At 39.7% G+C, this 16,444-nt stretch overlaps 5 protein-coding genes across 5 annotated transcripts; 3 read left to right on the top strand and 2 right to left on the bottom strand.

Moving 5' to 3' along the window:
• Positions 1-783: 783 nt before the first annotated feature.
• Positions 784-2,792, top strand: EAF02_006624 (uncharacterized protein). The gene is made up of 6 exons (XM_038902672.1): positions 784-1,037; positions 1,090-1,222; positions 1,266-1,457; positions 1,515-1,779; positions 1,832-2,526; positions 2,634-2,792. Exons 1-6 carry the CDS (start codon positions 821-823, stop codon positions 2,716-2,718), a joined length of 1,587 nt encoding a protein of 528 aa, XP_038757892.1. The 5' UTR covers positions 784-820; the 3' UTR covers positions 2,719-2,792.
• Positions 2,793-6,987: 4,195 nt separating this feature from the next.
• Positions 6,988-7,593, bottom strand: EAF02_006623 (uncharacterized protein; the record flags this gene model as incomplete). Its single annotated transcript, XM_038902671.1, has 2 exons — positions 6,988-7,127; positions 7,215-7,593. 2 exons carry the CDS (start codon positions 7,591-7,593, stop codon positions 6,988-6,990), a joined length of 519 nt encoding a protein of 172 aa, XP_038757891.1.
• A 1,186-nt stretch (positions 7,594-8,779) lies between these two features.
• On the bottom strand, positions 8,780-11,429 carry EAF02_006622 (uncharacterized protein). The gene is made up of 3 exons (XM_038902670.1): positions 10,982-11,429; positions 9,258-10,922; positions 8,780-9,190 (listed from the first exon to the last, which is right to left on the bottom strand). The coding sequence occupies exons 1-3, from the start codon at positions 11,138-11,140 to the stop codon at positions 9,056-9,058; spliced, it is 1,959 nt and encodes a 652-aa protein (XP_038757890.1). The 5' UTR covers positions 11,141-11,429; the 3' UTR covers positions 8,780-9,055.
• Positions 11,430-11,625: 196 nt separating this feature from the next.
• Positions 11,626-13,298, top strand: EAF02_006621 (uncharacterized protein). Its single transcript, XM_038902669.1, has 2 exons — positions 11,626-12,045; positions 12,138-13,298. Exons 1-2 carry the CDS (start codon positions 11,741-11,743, stop codon positions 12,727-12,729), a joined length of 897 nt encoding a protein of 298 aa, XP_038757889.1. The 5' UTR covers positions 11,626-11,740; the 3' UTR covers positions 12,730-13,298.
• A 276-nt stretch (positions 13,299-13,574) lies between these two features.
• Positions 13,575-16,298, top strand: EAF02_006620 (uncharacterized protein). The gene is made up of 5 exons (XM_038902668.1): positions 13,575-14,169; positions 14,223-14,969; positions 15,022-15,161; positions 15,218-15,817; positions 15,869-16,298. Exons 1-5 carry the CDS (start codon positions 13,674-13,676, stop codon positions 16,076-16,078), a joined length of 2,193 nt encoding a protein of 730 aa, XP_038757888.1. The 5' UTR covers positions 13,575-13,673; the 3' UTR covers positions 16,079-16,298.
• Positions 16,299-16,444: the final 146 nt, after the last annotated feature.

Below are 16,444 nucleotides of genomic sequence, written 5' to 3'. Positions count from 1 at the left end.
GGAATGAGTGAGGGGAAGAAGAAGGGGAAGGGGGGGGGAAATTCATAGGCAGGCGTTATTTGGACGAGAGAGAAGTATACGTGTTTTTGAAGGGTACGATACGATGGATGGTATGATTGGTATTTTTAAACGAATGAGTGTACGTTAATGAGAATGAGAATGAAATGATTTGGCTTGATGAATTATGAGATTAGTGATTTGATAAGAAGATTCAAAGGAGTAGGTAGGAATGGCTTGTAGTATGGATAAGAGGAGTTGGAAAAAAGAACTTGCTACTGGTCGGCTGTCTTGATAGTAAATACGATGTAGGTAAGGTTAAATAAAATGGGAATTGATTCGTAGCGAGTTAATACCCGCGCCTTTTAGAGGATAATAACTGAATGCGATCTCTTTTGTCTTCTATGAAAGGCGGAGCTGCGCTTAAGATATCTTTCACGTACCGTAGTTCTCTCGGTAAGCAGCTTACCTAGTACGTGCCTAGGTATTAGACTTCTGCAGCTCTTTAGATTGCTTCGTTAAAGAGAATCTCTGATTCGTTTACTGCATCTATTTTCACATTGTGGAGCTGGCTCACTACCCAAAGAGTCGAGGTGCTGCAGACTGAGTCGAGATGTCTATTCTGATTGGATGTGTTTGCTTTATTGACGAATTCATTCCCTGATGAGGATCTCGAATGGCGTGCGAACCAGGTAAGGTTAATGGGTGAGATAAGATATGCTGCTGCTGTGTGCCATTGTTACAATGTAGGACTTCACACTTTATAAATCATATGTGTTCACTCCCAGCTGTGACAACGATATCCTAGCTGGAAGAGTTTATTATGATCAATATGATATCCGCATATGGAGTGTCCTCTATGACATTTCTTGTCGTTGTAGCATGTATCACATCATCTATAATTTTTTGGCGAACCTTCTTCAAGAAACCACGATATCCATATCCACCAAGTCCGCCGGGAAAACCAATCTTAGGACATATTCGATTAGTTCCCACGGACGATCCGCATTTGTACTATCAAAAGTTGTCACGGCAATACAGTCAGTAAACTATCTCTACCATATCTTTTTCATTATGCTAACCTACCAAAAGACACAGATATACTATATTTCCAACAATTTCTTACACCAGTTGTGGTGTTAAATACCGTCAAAGCTGCAGATGAACTTCTTTCTAGGAGAGGAGGTAATTATTGTGACAGACCACGATTTGTTCTCTTTGAGGTGTAAGTGACATTTTGTCTATTAAGCTTACATTGCTGATTGAAGAAGTATGGGATGGGGTAGGACTCTGACATTTCTTCCATGGGGATCACGTTTCAAAGCACACAGAACACATTTACAGACAGCCTTTACGAAGACTAGTGTCGTTCGGTATCGAGAAGTACAGGAATATGAAGCACGTCAGGCTCTTTATACTATTACTCAGCGGCCTGATGACTGGGAAATTGCCTTCAGGAGGTAAAGTTATGGGAGTAGTATCTCAGTCTCTGGAATAATCATGCTTACTTTCGACAGGTTTGCTTCTGCTATTGTTTTGAGAGTAGCATTTGGAATTACTTTGAAGAACGATGATGACGAATACATCAATATTGCAGCGGATGCAATCAATGCTACGGGAAATGGTGGATCCCCAGGAGCTACCGTCATTGATTATTTTCCTTTCCTCGGTAATCTTCCTCACTGGCTTGTTCCTTCCAAAGCCATAACGCATGCGAAGAATTGGGGATCCGCCATAAAACGTCTTCATGATGTCCCATTTGCTGCTGCACGCAAGGACTTTGTATGTTGTTATACCCTTTGTGATATTATCGCTCATTCCTAACCCGTGACAGAATGAAGGGGTGGCTCAAAACTCTTCATACGTATATCCCCTGCTTGAACGATATGGGGAAAACGAGTCTCGCAATCTCCCCAATGACTTTGCCATGGAGGATATCAATGGTTCCGCCGCCGCTATATTTATCGCAGGTTCAGATACTACCTTCGCAACGACTTTGGTGGGAATTTTGAATTTGTTACTCCATCCTACCATCTTCCACAAAGCAAGAAGGCTGCTCGATCAAACTATCGGACTCGATCGTCTTCCTTCCCTGAAAGACAGAGAACATCCAGACCTTCTCTACATTGAGCACATTGTCCAAGAAATAGTTAGATGGCGACCTCTATCTCCCCTCGGCGTCCCACACAAGAGTCTCAAAGATGACATCTACAACGGCCTGTACATTCCCCAGGGCACAAATGTATTCTTCAACACCTGGGCCATGAGTCGCGACGAGTCGGTGTACCACAATCCCGATTCCTTCAACCCCGATCGATATCTTCCCATCGCGCACGGCGGACCTGGAGAACCGTATCTCCAAGGACCGTTTGGGTTTGGGCGCCGAATCTGCGTGGGTCGTCATCTGGCATTGGCGAGTGTGTGGATTGGGTTGGCGACTTTGATCTCGACGGTTGATGTTGCGAGGGCGGTGGATTTAAAGGGGGAGGATGTTGAGCCCGTGGTGGGCTTTACGACGGGGTTGTCGAGGTATGGATTCCTTTTTTTTTAATTTGGATTTGGAATTTGGAAGTGGAATTTGTATTATCATGTGTTTGAAACTGTCTACTTACTGATTATTACGATTATTGATTTAGCCATCCTCTGCATTTCGATTGCAAATTTACTTCTCGCTCGAAGGGAATGGAATCTTTATTACATTCTTCTTTAAATTTATCGTAGATTAGATTGTTGTAATGTAAATACGAATACATTTTCATTTTATTTTCATCTTCGTATGTTAGTAATATAATAGTTAAATCAAATAGTCGATCTTTATTTAGTAGGATTATATATATAGACTATCTGTTATTATAGTTGTAATTTTAATTGTAATTCCAATACTATAATACATATAAGTATTCCTATTCATATATATCGATATCTCTAAACTCTTTTAGTATCTATCTGTATTTCGATTAGATTAGATGATTAAAAATCTCATAATAGAGTTTAAATTTATATGAGCAAATTGAATCTTATACTTCGATATTGATAATAATAATGATAATAATATATAACGTGGTTTATCACCGAGTGGCCATATCACCGAGTGGGCCACTTTCACCTCAATTCATACCTTCAAATCTATATTATTCAATAAACGATTAAATCAATTAATTAAAAACTATTAAGAATCTAATAATCTAGAATCTATTATATTATTTTGATAGGTTCTTGTATTATAACCTGTCTTTCTGTATTTATTATAATATTGAATAAAAAGTACTTCTTTATTAGAATTCCTCTCTTTTTAATGTTTATTGTGTTGAATCTGAATATTAATCTTTTACTAAATAATATATTAAGAGTCTCTTATTCAATAAATACTATCTTTTTGATGCAATTAGGTTTTTTTTGTATATTAATACTTATTTAATATCTTATTTGCTTTTTGAAATATACAAATCTTTGTATTCAAAAGTATATTCTTATAAACTAATTTCTTTATACCTTTAGCTAAAATTAATATAATCTCGAATATAGGTATAGAAAAGTTTAATTGATATCGAGTTATTCGAGATTTCATTAAAGTTGATTAAAAAAAAGCTTTAATTAAATTATAAGGGATTTAAGAGATCTATTGATTTAGATCAAAAAAGGGGGGGATAGGTATACAAATTCAATATCCAATTTCGAAAGTATAGTATTAGGATTAAAGGGTATTAAACCTGCTTCTCTGAATTCTGATTTTATATTCTAAAAAGTAATTGATTTTTTGTATATAGTTTTAAAAGCTATAAAGAATTTAATCTTCAAAATATAATTGATATATACTCTTGATAAAATTTATCAATTTGATTATTATATGAATATTTCAGATTTCTAAAAACAGTTTATATTAAATGATTTAAATTAAATGATTTGAATATAGTGGTAGATTCAAGTATATAATATCATTCTCTTTGTAATATATCTAAAAGCTCTGTTTTATAACTTTCATACCCGTTTAATATTAATATTCGATATTTACCCTTTTTTCGATTCTTAGTATATTTATTGAAGTATTTCAATCATTCTAAATCTATCTCATTATTTATCTATTTATTAGATCTAGATTTAATAGCCTAATCTATAGGAAGATTGGTTTCGGTATATTAATTGAAGAGGTGAACTTGTTCCTAAATTATTAGAAATGGGGGAATAGTTTTTACTCTCTCTATTTCTACATATTATTACTATAATCTATTCTTGATTGTCTGGTTATATTGATTTACTTCTGCTGTATCTTTCGGTATTAATAATAACTATTGTTGTAAATATAATCCCTATTATAAAGCTTATTTTATCGAAATTATAGAAATCGCCATCCAAAATGCTGTATTTCGCTTGTATATTTGTAATCACTCAAAACTAATCTTCAATAAGCTTAGGATCTTCATAGAAAGCTTTTTGGAAATTATAAATACAATTAAAATGCATCTTTAATTCGATTCGACATTATACGAATCAATATGCCCAAAGCTTTCCAATACATTCGAACTTCTCGATTTAAGAATATAATTTGCTATATCTTCTATATTCTTGATATTGGGTGGAAATCCTCTTGAATCCATATCAAGTATATATTCAATAATCATATCCTCTTCCAATTCTATAATTTTATAGCAATTTGCTCGAATCTCTGTATATAGAGTTAAACCGTTTATTCTATGGCTAATCGTTGTGTGAGGTATATTATATAGCTTAGTAACCTTTTGAATACTTAATTTTTTATCTTTTTGAAAAGCTTTAATGGTTAAAGTAAATATATTTCTTTATTCGTAGATTCCATAATAAATGATTAATAAAATGTATATTGAATATGAAGAGTGCGAATTGAGGTGAAAGTGGCCCACTCGGTGATATGGCCTACTCGGTGATAAACCACGTTATATATATATTTATATTTATAGCTTATAGCTTATAACTTATAGTTTAAATGTTTGAATGTTTTTAAAACTTTTATTTATCTATTTATCTAGAGATCCTCGCTTTCGAAGTTTCTCGAATAGAATTAGAAGGAGAGAAGCTAGGGTATTGAGGTATTAATAACTAGACTAGATGAGTAGATGCCTAGTTGAAAATAATATATTGTTTTTAAATCAGATTATGTGATATTATCATCTACAAGAAACAACGTATAATCCATCCCTTAGTATCTCCATTTTCTCTATCCTAGTAATAGAACTATCGAGTAAAGTTGAGTTTACAGTTATTGGGGATGTGGATGAGTCTATTACTACTTGCGCATGCTTGGATATTGATTTACTCCAAAGAAGTGTATTTGATTTTGACATTCGGGTTGGAATCTCATCGTGAGATATTATGGTGCTTTAGGATTCTAGAGAATGGGCGGAAGATTATTTGGATGTGGTGGTTGGCGAGGAGCTAAAAGATCTTCAATGTCAGGTATAGTAGTCGCGTAGTATAGCATATGGTGTATTCTGTGTCAAGCAAATCGGATATATGGATATCATGATCATGACTATGATATAATTACAATCTATTCTTTTCTGCCTGAAGAATTTCTGTAAGCTCGCTTGTTTTCGATGTGTTTAGATGAGAAAAGGGATAGTGATATGGTATTATATGTAAGTTCTAGGGGAGTAGACTTACTCTCGGCTAGAATCTGAGAGGATTGAGTTTGTATCTTGACCTTCCGTAGCTTCTTATTCCGGTCTAGTGAATTGTATTTTGGAAGGATTGTAGTGACCTGTTATTTTAGATCAAAGGGCATAATCATAGAGAAGATTTGATTGTTTGAGATTTAGCTATAAAAAAGGGATTGGGATACTAACAAGTCCTGGTAACCCCTGTGGTAGCATATTCTGTAGTTGACGAAGTGATCGCTTTATTAACTACGATAAAATTTTCAATATTTAATATTATATTGAAAATATTGTTTTTAAAGTACTAATATGATTGATTTTATATTTGTATATAATGAAGTTTATTTCATTCAATAGAGTTTTAATGAATTTTTTGAATTTCAAAAGTTGAGTGAAAGTTTTAGCTTAAAATAACTACTTTCAAGTAAAAAGGTTTATTTGTATTAAATTCGATTAATAATTGAAGAATATAATTATATAGATTAGAGTTGATTAGTATTTTCGTTTAAATAGTATATTCTGTATTATATAATATAGTAATAAAACTTCTATTTGAAGAATAAATTAAAAGTGAGTAGTAAGAAATAAAAGCTTTTTTCTTTTTAAACTTTTGACTAATGCTTTCTATTTATTCTTTAGCTTCTATACTTGTTCCCCTTCTTTTTCTAGCTTTTATATTTGCTTCCCTTTTTATCCTTTTAGCTTTTGTATATATATCCTTCTGTTTATTTGTTTTATAACTTTAATATTCAATATTTGAAATCTCTAAGGGATTTGAAAGATTTTCATTTTTTAAAAAAAAAATCAATAATAAATGGTTTTCTTTTTAAATTGAAAATATTCGTTGCTAACGAAGTATTTATTTTGTTAACAATGAATAAAACATTAATTATATATTATATATTAAAAATTCATATAGGGATTTATATTAAATTTCTTTCGTATCTAGGTATTAACTTTGCTATTACAAGGAACGTAGAATACTCATGCTCATTCATGGCTCGCTTCACTATTGCGCTTCATTTCCATATACAGAAATGGTAATGGAGAAGAAACCTTTACTGGATGGTTCATGCGAAATGTCGCGGAGATGGGAGGCGGGCAAACCAGTTCATGATTTTCAAATGAGATTTGCGAATTGCATCTCACATGTCCAATATTCCAGATCATCTATGTATCTTTTTCACCTACTTCAGAACTTTTTTATTTAGCCAATAGACTAATCTTATCTTCTCTATTCCCAAATGTAATCTTACCAAATATTGACCACCACAAAAAAGGTTCATGAACTTCGTTTCTTCATTCTATCATTTTGTCATCCCATATTACACCCTATACAACCCCAGTCCTACCACCTTCCTCAAGCACAATTATTAAGATCCTCCTCACAATACACAGCTTGCAACTGAATCGCATAACAACCACTTGGAATTTTCGCTCCAGCCGTCGTATAAAAAACACCAATAACGCCAGTGCTAGAATCTGTGTTCGTCAAGCAAGCTAGATGATCACACATTAGCAACCAAGCCATCAATCTCCAGACACATCACAAATCTCCTCTCATGAAGAAGGGGAAAAAAAACTTACCATAGAAAGCTCCCGCGCCATTAACCAACAAATTCCCACTCTTGTCCAAACTATAGCCCTTCTGCGGACTCGCCCACACATCTAGCTGTACCCAGCTTCCTGCCGCGCCGTGGATGAAATACGCGGGGATAGCATCATCTGATGGATCCATCCCGATGAATGATAGTACGCCGTTGGTGATTGTTCCTCCGACGGGAAGAGTCTGGAGGGGTTGGAGACCGGCGAGGAGAGTCCCGGATACGGATCCGACGGATCCGAAATGCACGTTGTTGTAGGGGGTGTAGGTGGATTTGGAGAGGAGGGAGAATTTGGCGGTGGTGGCGGCGGGGATGAGAGGGAGGACGGTGCTGAGGGAGAGGAGGGTGATGGGGAATTTCATGGTTGTGGTTGTGGTTTGGAGAATTCTGGGGTGGTGTTGGTTGATTGGGGAATGGAGATTGGATGATGGATGCTGGATGGATAGATGAATAGTAACTGGTAATCAGAAAGTCGGAGACACTCAAATAAATAGACAATCCATCCACTTTATAGGTATAAAAGCCACCTCCCTCATCTCACCACCTACCAGTCTGCACTTGCAGGCTTGCGACAGCATGTCAACTTCAATGGCATTCTCACCCTCACCCTCATCCCAGCCCGTTCCTCTTCCATCCCATCACCAATTTTCCACAAATAAAGAGGTGATATCTTTCATCGCCAAGAGAGAAAAAGACGCACAGTAATCATGTATAGTAAATCCTTCATCCCATCTCCATCCCAGACCCTTTCACGAGTCTATTGTAAATACATACATACATCCATACATATGCTTACTATTAGCACTCCCCCCCCTTCCCCTCCCCTCACCCATCCCTTCCATACAAAACAGGCAGGCAGGCAAACAAACAAACAAACAAGCAAGAAAGCAAGCGGTCAACCGCCCCAAGCTTGGCACCCGGCAGGAAGCCGCCCGAGAAGCGGACCCATATATCCAGATCGTCTGCCCTGCCCTGCCCAGAACACCTAATCAATCATCCACGCGAGAATCCGAGCGTCCGGGGTACCATACACAGTAGTCTAAACTTGCACATTTATATCCACAAACCACATCTACATGCATACAAACGTCCGTACGCTGAAGAAAATTTTATCTACCCCCCCCCCTTTCCCCCCCCGCACACCCCGAAGAATGGACCCGGACCTTGAATATCTATCTATCTATCGATCGATCGATGCCAAGAATACAAGCTACAATAAGCATAATCGATGCAGACGATGTGCATTAGCGAGAAATCTCGTATTGGGGATGCAATGCATGCCTATCTGTTCGCTTCGGAGATCACGTACAGTACCTACCTAGGTATGCAAGTACGTATCTCGGATGCCAAGATTTTGCTGTTTGTCAGCTTGGTCGGAGAGATTCTGGACTTCCTTTTGGTGATGAGTTCGGGATGGGGAGATGTAAGATGTGGGATGTGAGGGGTGGAGCCACTTTAAGGACGTATGGAGCGTTGTTGCTTTGAGTGTAGAGGTACCGCTCGTGCAAGTTAGCATTGTGCTTACAGAGGAAAGTCTTTTATTTTTCGCTGTGAACAAGTAATTCTATTATTTTTGTGATTCCCCTCTCGTTTATATTATTTAATTAAGTAATTAACTAGGTGTTTTTATAGGGGAATAGATATAGTACAAAGGTTACCGAAGCTGACCGCCACCAGTCATACATTTTTCACATATACAATTATAGACACAATATATCATCCGCTCCTCGATTGCCCCTGACTTCTCGCTTCCCTTCCGTGTAAAAAATGAAGCATGCCCAAACGCCACGCTCATGCATTACTATCTCCAAATCATTTTAATCATTACCCATGTTGCCCAGTAACCGGGGTTTTGCTATCGTATTTGTCCAACTCACTTCCATCCCCGGAGTATCCTATCCTATCTCGATTGTCATCGATGATACGGGCGTATTCGATTAGAAGTCTGAAGAGATAGATCTGTTTCGAGGCTAAATTAGCACAAGCCATTCACGGTGTCTGTAATTTAATACGGGAATAAACTCACCTCAATATCCTCCTTTCTTAAAACCTTGTTGGCCCATTCGCTTCCCTGTCTCCCTAACTTTCTTGCCTCGAAATCATGCCTTTGTACATACGGCTTTCCATCTCTTCCTTTCGAGTCTGCATCTCCTAATCCAATGAAATACGTAAGGATACTATACAACTCATCATACCGATTATCCAATGGGACAAAATGTCTCCATTGAAATAATCGACTGTCATGCCATTCCCTGAAGATAGTGCTCTTGATACCCAAACCCTTACTTTTGAGAAAGGCATGCCAACGTCCGGAGAATGAATGGCCGTCGACATCGATGAGATATTTACTTTTGAATTGGTCGGTGAGTTCTACCGATGGCTTGTAGGTCCAGACATCATCGTAGAAGTCACAGTTTGGTACGCAGGAAGCAGCTTCGGTGAATCCAGCATCTGTATGTTTAGTGGCGAATTCGCTAGGTTGGAAGTGATCATAAGGTTTATATGTACCTGGGGTGGTGGGATCCATGGCCATGATGTTCACATTGGTATCTTTCATAACGGTGCCATTGGTAAGTAGAACTAATCTTTGACGATGCATCCTCTTCCAAGTCTCTGCAGTGTTAGTTCCCCCAGAAGTGACACCTCTCCAAATCATATTGTCCGCCTTGTCATCCCATCCAACGTCACCTGCTGGGTTGTAGGCGTATCGAGCATCATCATACTCGTAGTATTTATTTGCAGGGAATAGAATATCATTGTTGATATTAACTTTACATTCTCCGAATACAGGCAATGGCAATTTGCTGGCCGTTACTGTACTGCTTGCATATAGAAATCCATGTAAATCTTGAATTTCAGGACCGACTGTACAAAGATCCGAAGAAAGGTTAAAATTTGTAATAAATCCTCCGTCTGGACTTTTATAGGTGGCTTCTGCATCAGATTTAGACATTGAGTCTCTGGCATGAGATTCCGGAGGGCAGGCTTCTTTTGCAATCAACATATATTGTCGACCAGGTGCTCTAAACCACTCTGGGTCCTTCAATAAAGGCTCAGTCTTCCCATCTTGAAGAAGACTTGCCCCCTTTTGCCACAACCCAGACATATTTGTAGTGAATTCGGCGACAGCTTCTGGTAACATAATTCTGCTAGCCGTTTCGTTAGCAAGGAGAGCTTGAAGATCATCCCATGGTATGGCTAGACGTGGCTGATCTAGCCTGTTCATAGCAATATCCATGTCCGGTAAAAACTTAACGAAGGGTTCAATCATTTCTTTCATAGTTTCTGCTCTCCAGTTTTCATTGCTCAACTTCCAAACTTTCCCAGATCGTATGTGAATCCCAGAAATACCATCATCGTGATTGGCATGAAGATGCGCCGCTTGGGATCGAATGATAGCGGGATCGACTCCCCAGAATGGCCGTAGATCATCCATAATTTGCTCAAAGTCGTCGATATTGTAAACGTTCTTGTCTCGAGCATATTTATACCAATCCCTGAACTTTGGCGGCGGGTGCCTTCCATATTTCTTTCTATACTTTGACACAGTTTCCTTGAAAGTTTTTGATCTGCTTTCATCGTATATTCGAAATGCTTCATCCGCTTCTTTCATGAGCGCAGCTATAGGATGTTGGTCTGCAATATCACCCACCACTTCTTGGTCTTGATGCGACGTCGGCGATTTTGAGGACTATGTAAAATCCAAGATTAATAGGCAAACCCAGGTCAAGAGGCGAAGACAGTACTAACATCTGAATCGGGCTTATTTTTCAACTTTGGTAAAGGGATCTTCTTCACTTTTGATCGCACATCCGCACCAGAGAGCATTGACAGATTGAAAAGAAGTATTACAAGACCAGTAATGGCTAGAAAGAGAAAAAACCGACGCTGACCGCGATCAAGCCCCATGATGCCGGCTTGACGTATTCACTCCCTCGAGTATATCGTCTCTTGATACAATTGTGCGCGCATGCGAGTGAGTCTTGGAAAGGAAGATTCTTTGGTGTCATAAAAGAGTTCGAGATGATAGTAGCATTGAACAGTCCATCAGGAGGAGATCTTGTCTACTGTATACTGTAGTTTTGTAACTTGTAGATGGTATTGGTATTGGGTTACAGGATAAAGAAGAAAATTTGACGAATACTTTTTTTTGGTCGAATTACTTTCATGTAGGTACTCGATTGGATTGATGATGGATTGGGTTGGTTGGCCTGTTGGTTATATATTAGTCTATTCTGTGTTCTGTCTGCAGCTACCTACTCGAGCTACTCCGGTCCCTGGGAATTGTCTGATAAGGTTCTCTTCTGCCCTTGATCTGCCAGGGAAAACCAAAACCCCCGAGAAGATAATCGAATATTGAAATTTCTTAAAGCGGCAGCAGTTTTTAGATAACCAAATGAACCAATCAGCAACCAGATCAATAATTTTAATTCAGAACCTCTTGGTAAGGCTCGATATTGACAAAGACCTCTTAATCCACCCTCTCTCCTCCCCCTCCCTCAACACAATATGCCTCCGCGATTACCAGCGCTCACTTCTTATTGTCGCTCGGCGCCAACTCTGGCCACACCTTTGGCTGCATTCCTTGCACCCTTGATGCAAACCCGGAACGCTTCGATTCTTTCATCTTTGTCGGACAACTCTGGAGCATATAATAAACGTATACGAAGAGGTCGAGGTCCATCTTCGGGAAAGGGAAAGACATCAGGACGTGGTCATAAGGGTCAGAAGCAGCATGGAAAAGTGCCAGCACGATTCCAAGGTGGTCAAACACCACAAGATGTTGTTCACGGCGTGAGAGGATTTGAAAATCAGTATGAATTCCAAAGTTTTTCTACACTCAATTGAGATCCAAAATTCTCTCTGAAAGGTCTTCCTGTCGAACTATAGCTAATGAACTTATCAGTTTCTCCGTTGATATGTCCCCAATAAATCTTAATCGCATACAAGAATGGATTGACCAAGGTCGGCTCGATCCCACACGGCCCATCACTTTGAAGGAATTGGCCGATTCTCGATGTTTACACGGAGTAAAGGATGGAGTAAAGCTATTAGCGAGAGGAAAAGAGGAGTTGAAGACGCCAATTAATATTCTGGTCTCTCGCGCTTCGGCGACGGCAATCGAGGCAGTGGAGGCGCTCGGAGGAACAGTCACAACTAGATTCTATACAAAACCAGCGATCAAGAGACTCTTAGCGGGTGAATCTGTCTCCAGTTCCGTTCCACTCTCAGCAATCGACGCCCAGTTAGTTAGCGACTCTCCAATCCTCACAGCCGCTGCTGCTGCTTCACCATTCTCGTACCGCCTGCCAGATCCCACAAGTCGTAAAGACATCGAATACTATAGAGATCCGGCGCACAGGGGCTACCTAAGTCATACCGTGGAGGAGGGTCAAGGACCAAGTTTGTTCTTTAGGGCTCCACGAACAGGAAATTTCCAAAAGAAATCGAAGAAGACAGGTACAGGTGCTGCAGCGAGTGCCAACAGGATATGGTAAATGTTGCCATTGTATATCAAATATGAGGAGTGGCTATGACGTATTCCGATATGGATCGAGCAAGAGTTTTGCAATTTTTGGGTGATTGAACGCCATTCTCTGAATTATCAACCCACAGAACTGAAGGCAACAGATGGTGTGGATTCATTCCGACTATTGTGAAATGTTTTTATCTCTCCATGAGCATGTTGTACTCTGATTCAGCGAGGACGAAATATAGGGCCTGGTGCTCGAGTCTCATCTTGCTCTGGTGTGGTTTAAAGCTTTGCAGCTAGGTCACACTTGACCAAGAAATGAATGTTTACATGTGTAATGAACCCTCAAATACTACCCCGCAGACCGAATACATCAGTGATCGAGCATCAAAAGTTTTGTGTAAAGAGTTGTAGTCTTATATTTGCTCATCCTGCAGCCTCCTCTTGGATCTAAAATGCCCGATGTTTAATCTCACAATGATCAGCTGTGATATTTCCATGCACCAAGGCTTTTTAAAGACGAGAAATTTAATTATCGAGGAAACTAACACCTGCATCTTGTACATAAATTAAAGGGGCATATATGTTTAGACGACATCATTCTTGTGACTACGAAAACGTGACTTATCTCATACATAGATGACGATATGAATAATTATTGAGTATTTCATAACACATCGTAGACCATATCAAGATAATTCTAAATATCACCAAAATTACAAATCGACCTCTCAATTTGAGTTTCCTGTCACTTGGATCCATACCTCCTCCACAGTCCCACCTTGGTAGTGTACTAAAATATGCGCGGTTACATGGTGAGAAAGCATGTCCAAGCTTTCCCGCGTCTAGAGCTTCCAAGCTTCCAAAATACTCAAAACAATTATCGATGATAACGACGTTACGATACGAAATTACCCAATTCTGTCTTACTGTACATAATTATACATCCTAGAGGATATTAGCAATATAATGTCTCTATTCGGAGATGACGACGAGCCTGTTGGCGCAACAATCCCGTCAAAGTCGCGATTATCCCTCTTCGACGACGAGCCAAGTTCAACCCCAGGATCCAAATCTTCATTATTCGCAGATGACGACGATGTCTCGGGAGGCTCGCCATGGGGTACATCATTGCCAAAGAAACTAGACCGGGGAGCTTTACTAAAAACTCTTCTTCCCACATCCGACGTGCCCGAGAGTTATATTGACATCTTTGATGATATACTCAAGGATGGCAATGAATCCAATGGAAAACTTAGTAGGACCGGTGTGACAAAACTTCTAGATGCTGCAGACTTGGGCCCTGAGAAGTCGAGCTGGATCATGAAAATTATTGCCCCTACTTCACAACCACAGGATCTAGAACGGAACGAGGTCAATGTACTATTGGCTTTGATCGGGTTGGCCCAGGAAGAAGAGGATGTCCATGACGTTACACTTGATGGTGTAGATGAGCGACGAAGGAGTCAGTGTCTTTTAATATTCACTTTCGCTTGTTTTAATCTGATAAATGCGTAGATCTCCCAGTGCCCAAGCTTGCAAGCTTGACAAACTTAGCAATCGCAAACTTAGAATCCTCTGCGACCGATGAATCAACTGCGAAGCCTGCTCAGCGACCTGCAACCCCACCATCTGTACCATCCATACATAACTCATTGTCCCCCCCACAATCTAGAATGTTACGAAAAGATTCCCTGGAATTTCCCGAGGCTGATCCATGGGGAAGCCCGGCTCTTCACAAAGGCCATAATCATGCTAGTCCCAGATCGAATGGAGCCCCGACAAATGGAGCACGCGAACCCGTGAGAACTGTAAGTGGCTTCACAAATACTTCTACAGGACCATCAAATGAAGATCGATGTCAGCAGTCTAGAAGCGCTCCCATAGAGCCTGCGAGTGGAGGATGGGGCTCCTATGATGCGAATCCAAATTTTAACAACTCAGCAACACCACCAGTTGGCGGTAGTGGTGGATTCGGTGGCGATGGTGGGGAAGGGGAACGGCCAGAGGAAGCTGCTCCGCCAGCCCGCACATTTGGCGGTGGCCGTGTGACTAGCAATGGAGCAGAAGAGAATATAGTCGTCACTCTGTTAGCTGAGAAAGAGGGCATGTTCTTATTCCAACATCATAACTATCAAGTTTCTTCTGTTCGCAGAGGAAGTAAGGTTGTGAGAAGATATAGTGATTTCGTCTGGTTGCTAGATTGCTTACAAAAGCGATTCCCTTTCAGACAATTGCCACTTTTGCCCCCAAAGAGAGTCGCAGGTATGTTTGACTTGCCCACCAAATTTTCATTGCTGACCTGAGGGTTTCATAGTGAATGGAAATCATCTAGCTGCAGAGAGCTCATTTATGGAGAAACGCAGAAGAGGATTAGCACGGTTTTCCAATGCACTTGTCCGACACCCTGTTCTTAGTCAAGAGCAATTGGTCATAATGTTTCTGACTGTTCCAACAGTAAGTCCTCACTTCTCTTACATCTTACATATTGTTACTAAGTATAGGCTAATTAGCATCAGGAGCTTGCTGTTTGGCGAAAGCAGGCTACTATATCTGTTCAGGAGGAATTTGTTGGACGGCCACTACCCCCGGGACTAGAAGACTCTCTTCCCCCTACTCTGAATGATCTCTTCGCCCAGACTCGAACCGGTATCCGACGATCTGCAGAAGCCTATGTTAACATGTGCAATCTTATGGACCGCCTAGCAAAACGCAATGAAGGACTTGCTGCAGATCATTTACGTATGGCGCTCTGCTTACAGTCGCTCACTGATGTCTCCCAAGACACCTATGCTATCGATACCAATGATGTGCCACTGTTGAACGAGGGTCTTCATTCTACTGCCAAGCACCTTTCCAACAGTCAAAACATTCTCGAAGATGAGGCTAAGGCCTGGGATCAAGGCGTTCTAGAAGACTTAAAGAAGCAACGAGACTCTCTTGTCAGCATGAGAGATATGTTCGAGCGTCGGGATCGTTATGACAAAGACAATATTCCATATTTAGAACGCAGGATTGAAAACAACGAGAATAAATTAGTGACAATACGATCAAAGCCTGAAAACATGGTTAAGCCAGGAGAAATTGAAAAGGTCACAGAAGCAATTATCAAAGTAAGCTCCACAAAGCAGAAATTGAAGCTTACGAGAACTAACGTTTCATAGGATAAGGAGTCTATTGTAGCTCAGCATGCGCGAGGGATATTTATCAAAGAGTGCATAAGAGATGAGCTCACCTACTTCCAATCAACACAATATAACATCAGTCGACTAAGTCAAGACTGGGCACAAGAACGTGTGAAGTACTCGGAGCTTCAAGCCCATAACTGGAGACAACTGGAAGAGGAGCTCGAGAGTATGCCACTTGGGGATTAGGAACTATATGGCTGCTGCTTTTCATTGCGTTCTTTTCAAAACTCAAATTAGATACCATTAGCGGCATTCAATTTCGGGGGGTTCATTTATTCGAGCGTCTGTCATACTTGTATACATAAATATTGTTTGGGATGGACAGCGATTTGGTGTGTGGGTGAGACCCATGACGGTGATTAGGGCCAGTAATAATGATACAAATCAATCATACTAATTTTTGTTTAATTTGAATTGTCTCCTGAAGTTTTTCAATACGTGGTTTTAGCGCATTTTAAGAAGAAAGCAGCATCAAAATTGCATCCTTCTGGTCGTTCCATACATAATACAATATTAATCAAATACCACTCCAAACTTTCGAGTAGACATCTC

The sequence above is a fragment of the Botrytis sinoallii genome (assembly GCF_014898435.1).
Source record: "Botrytis sinoallii strain Bc 23 chromosome Unknown BSIN_010, whole genome shotgun sequence".
NCBI lineage: Eukaryota > Fungi > Ascomycota > Leotiomycetes > Helotiales > Sclerotiniaceae > Botrytis > Botrytis sinoallii.
This window is presented reverse-complemented; position numbering and strand designations above follow the sequence as displayed.

Bases quoted from the DNA above. Each gene is read 5' to 3' on its own strand.
- EAF02_006620 (XM_038902668.1), top strand. From the start codon at position 13,674: ATGTCTCTATTCGGAGATGACGACGAGCCTGTTGGCGCAACAATCCCG. The intron at 15,162-15,217 runs GTAAGTCCTCAC...TAGGCTAATTAG, and splicing joins TGTTTCTGACTGTTCCAACA to CATCAGGAGCTTGCTGTTTG. The intron at 15,818-15,868 runs GTAAGCTCCACA...AACGTTTCATAG, and splicing joins TCACAGAAGCAATTATCAAA to GATAAGGAGTCTATTGTAGC.
- EAF02_006624 (XM_038902672.1), top strand. From the start codon at position 821: ATGATCAATATGATATCCGCATATGGAGTGTCCTCTATGACATTTCTT. The intron at 1,038-1,089 runs GTCAGTAAACTA...ACCTACCAAAAG, and splicing joins AAAGTTGTCACGGCAATACA to ACACAGATATACTATATTTC. The intron at 2,527-2,633 runs GTATGGATTCCT...TTATTGATTTAG, and splicing joins TTTACGACGGGGTTGTCGAG to CCATCCTCTGCATTTCGATT.
- EAF02_006622 (XM_038902670.1), bottom strand. From the start codon at position 11,140: ATGGGGCTTGATCGCGGTCAGCGTCGGTTTTTTCTCTTTCTAGCCATT. The intron at 10,923-10,981 runs GTTAGTACTGTC...GATTTTACATAG, and splicing joins AAAATAAGCCCGATTCAGAT to TCCTCAAAATCGCCGACGTC. The intron at 9,191-9,257 runs GTGAGTTTATTC...GCCTCGAAACAG, and splicing joins TAAGAAAGGAGGATATTGAG to ATCTATCTCTTCAGACTTCT.
- EAF02_006621 (XM_038902669.1), top strand. From the start codon at position 11,741: ATGCCTCCGCGATTACCAGCGCTCACTTCTTATTGTCGCTCGGCGCCA. The intron at 12,046-12,137 runs GTATGAATTCCA...TGAACTTATCAG, and splicing joins GTGAGAGGATTTGAAAATCA to TTTCTCCGTTGATATGTCCC.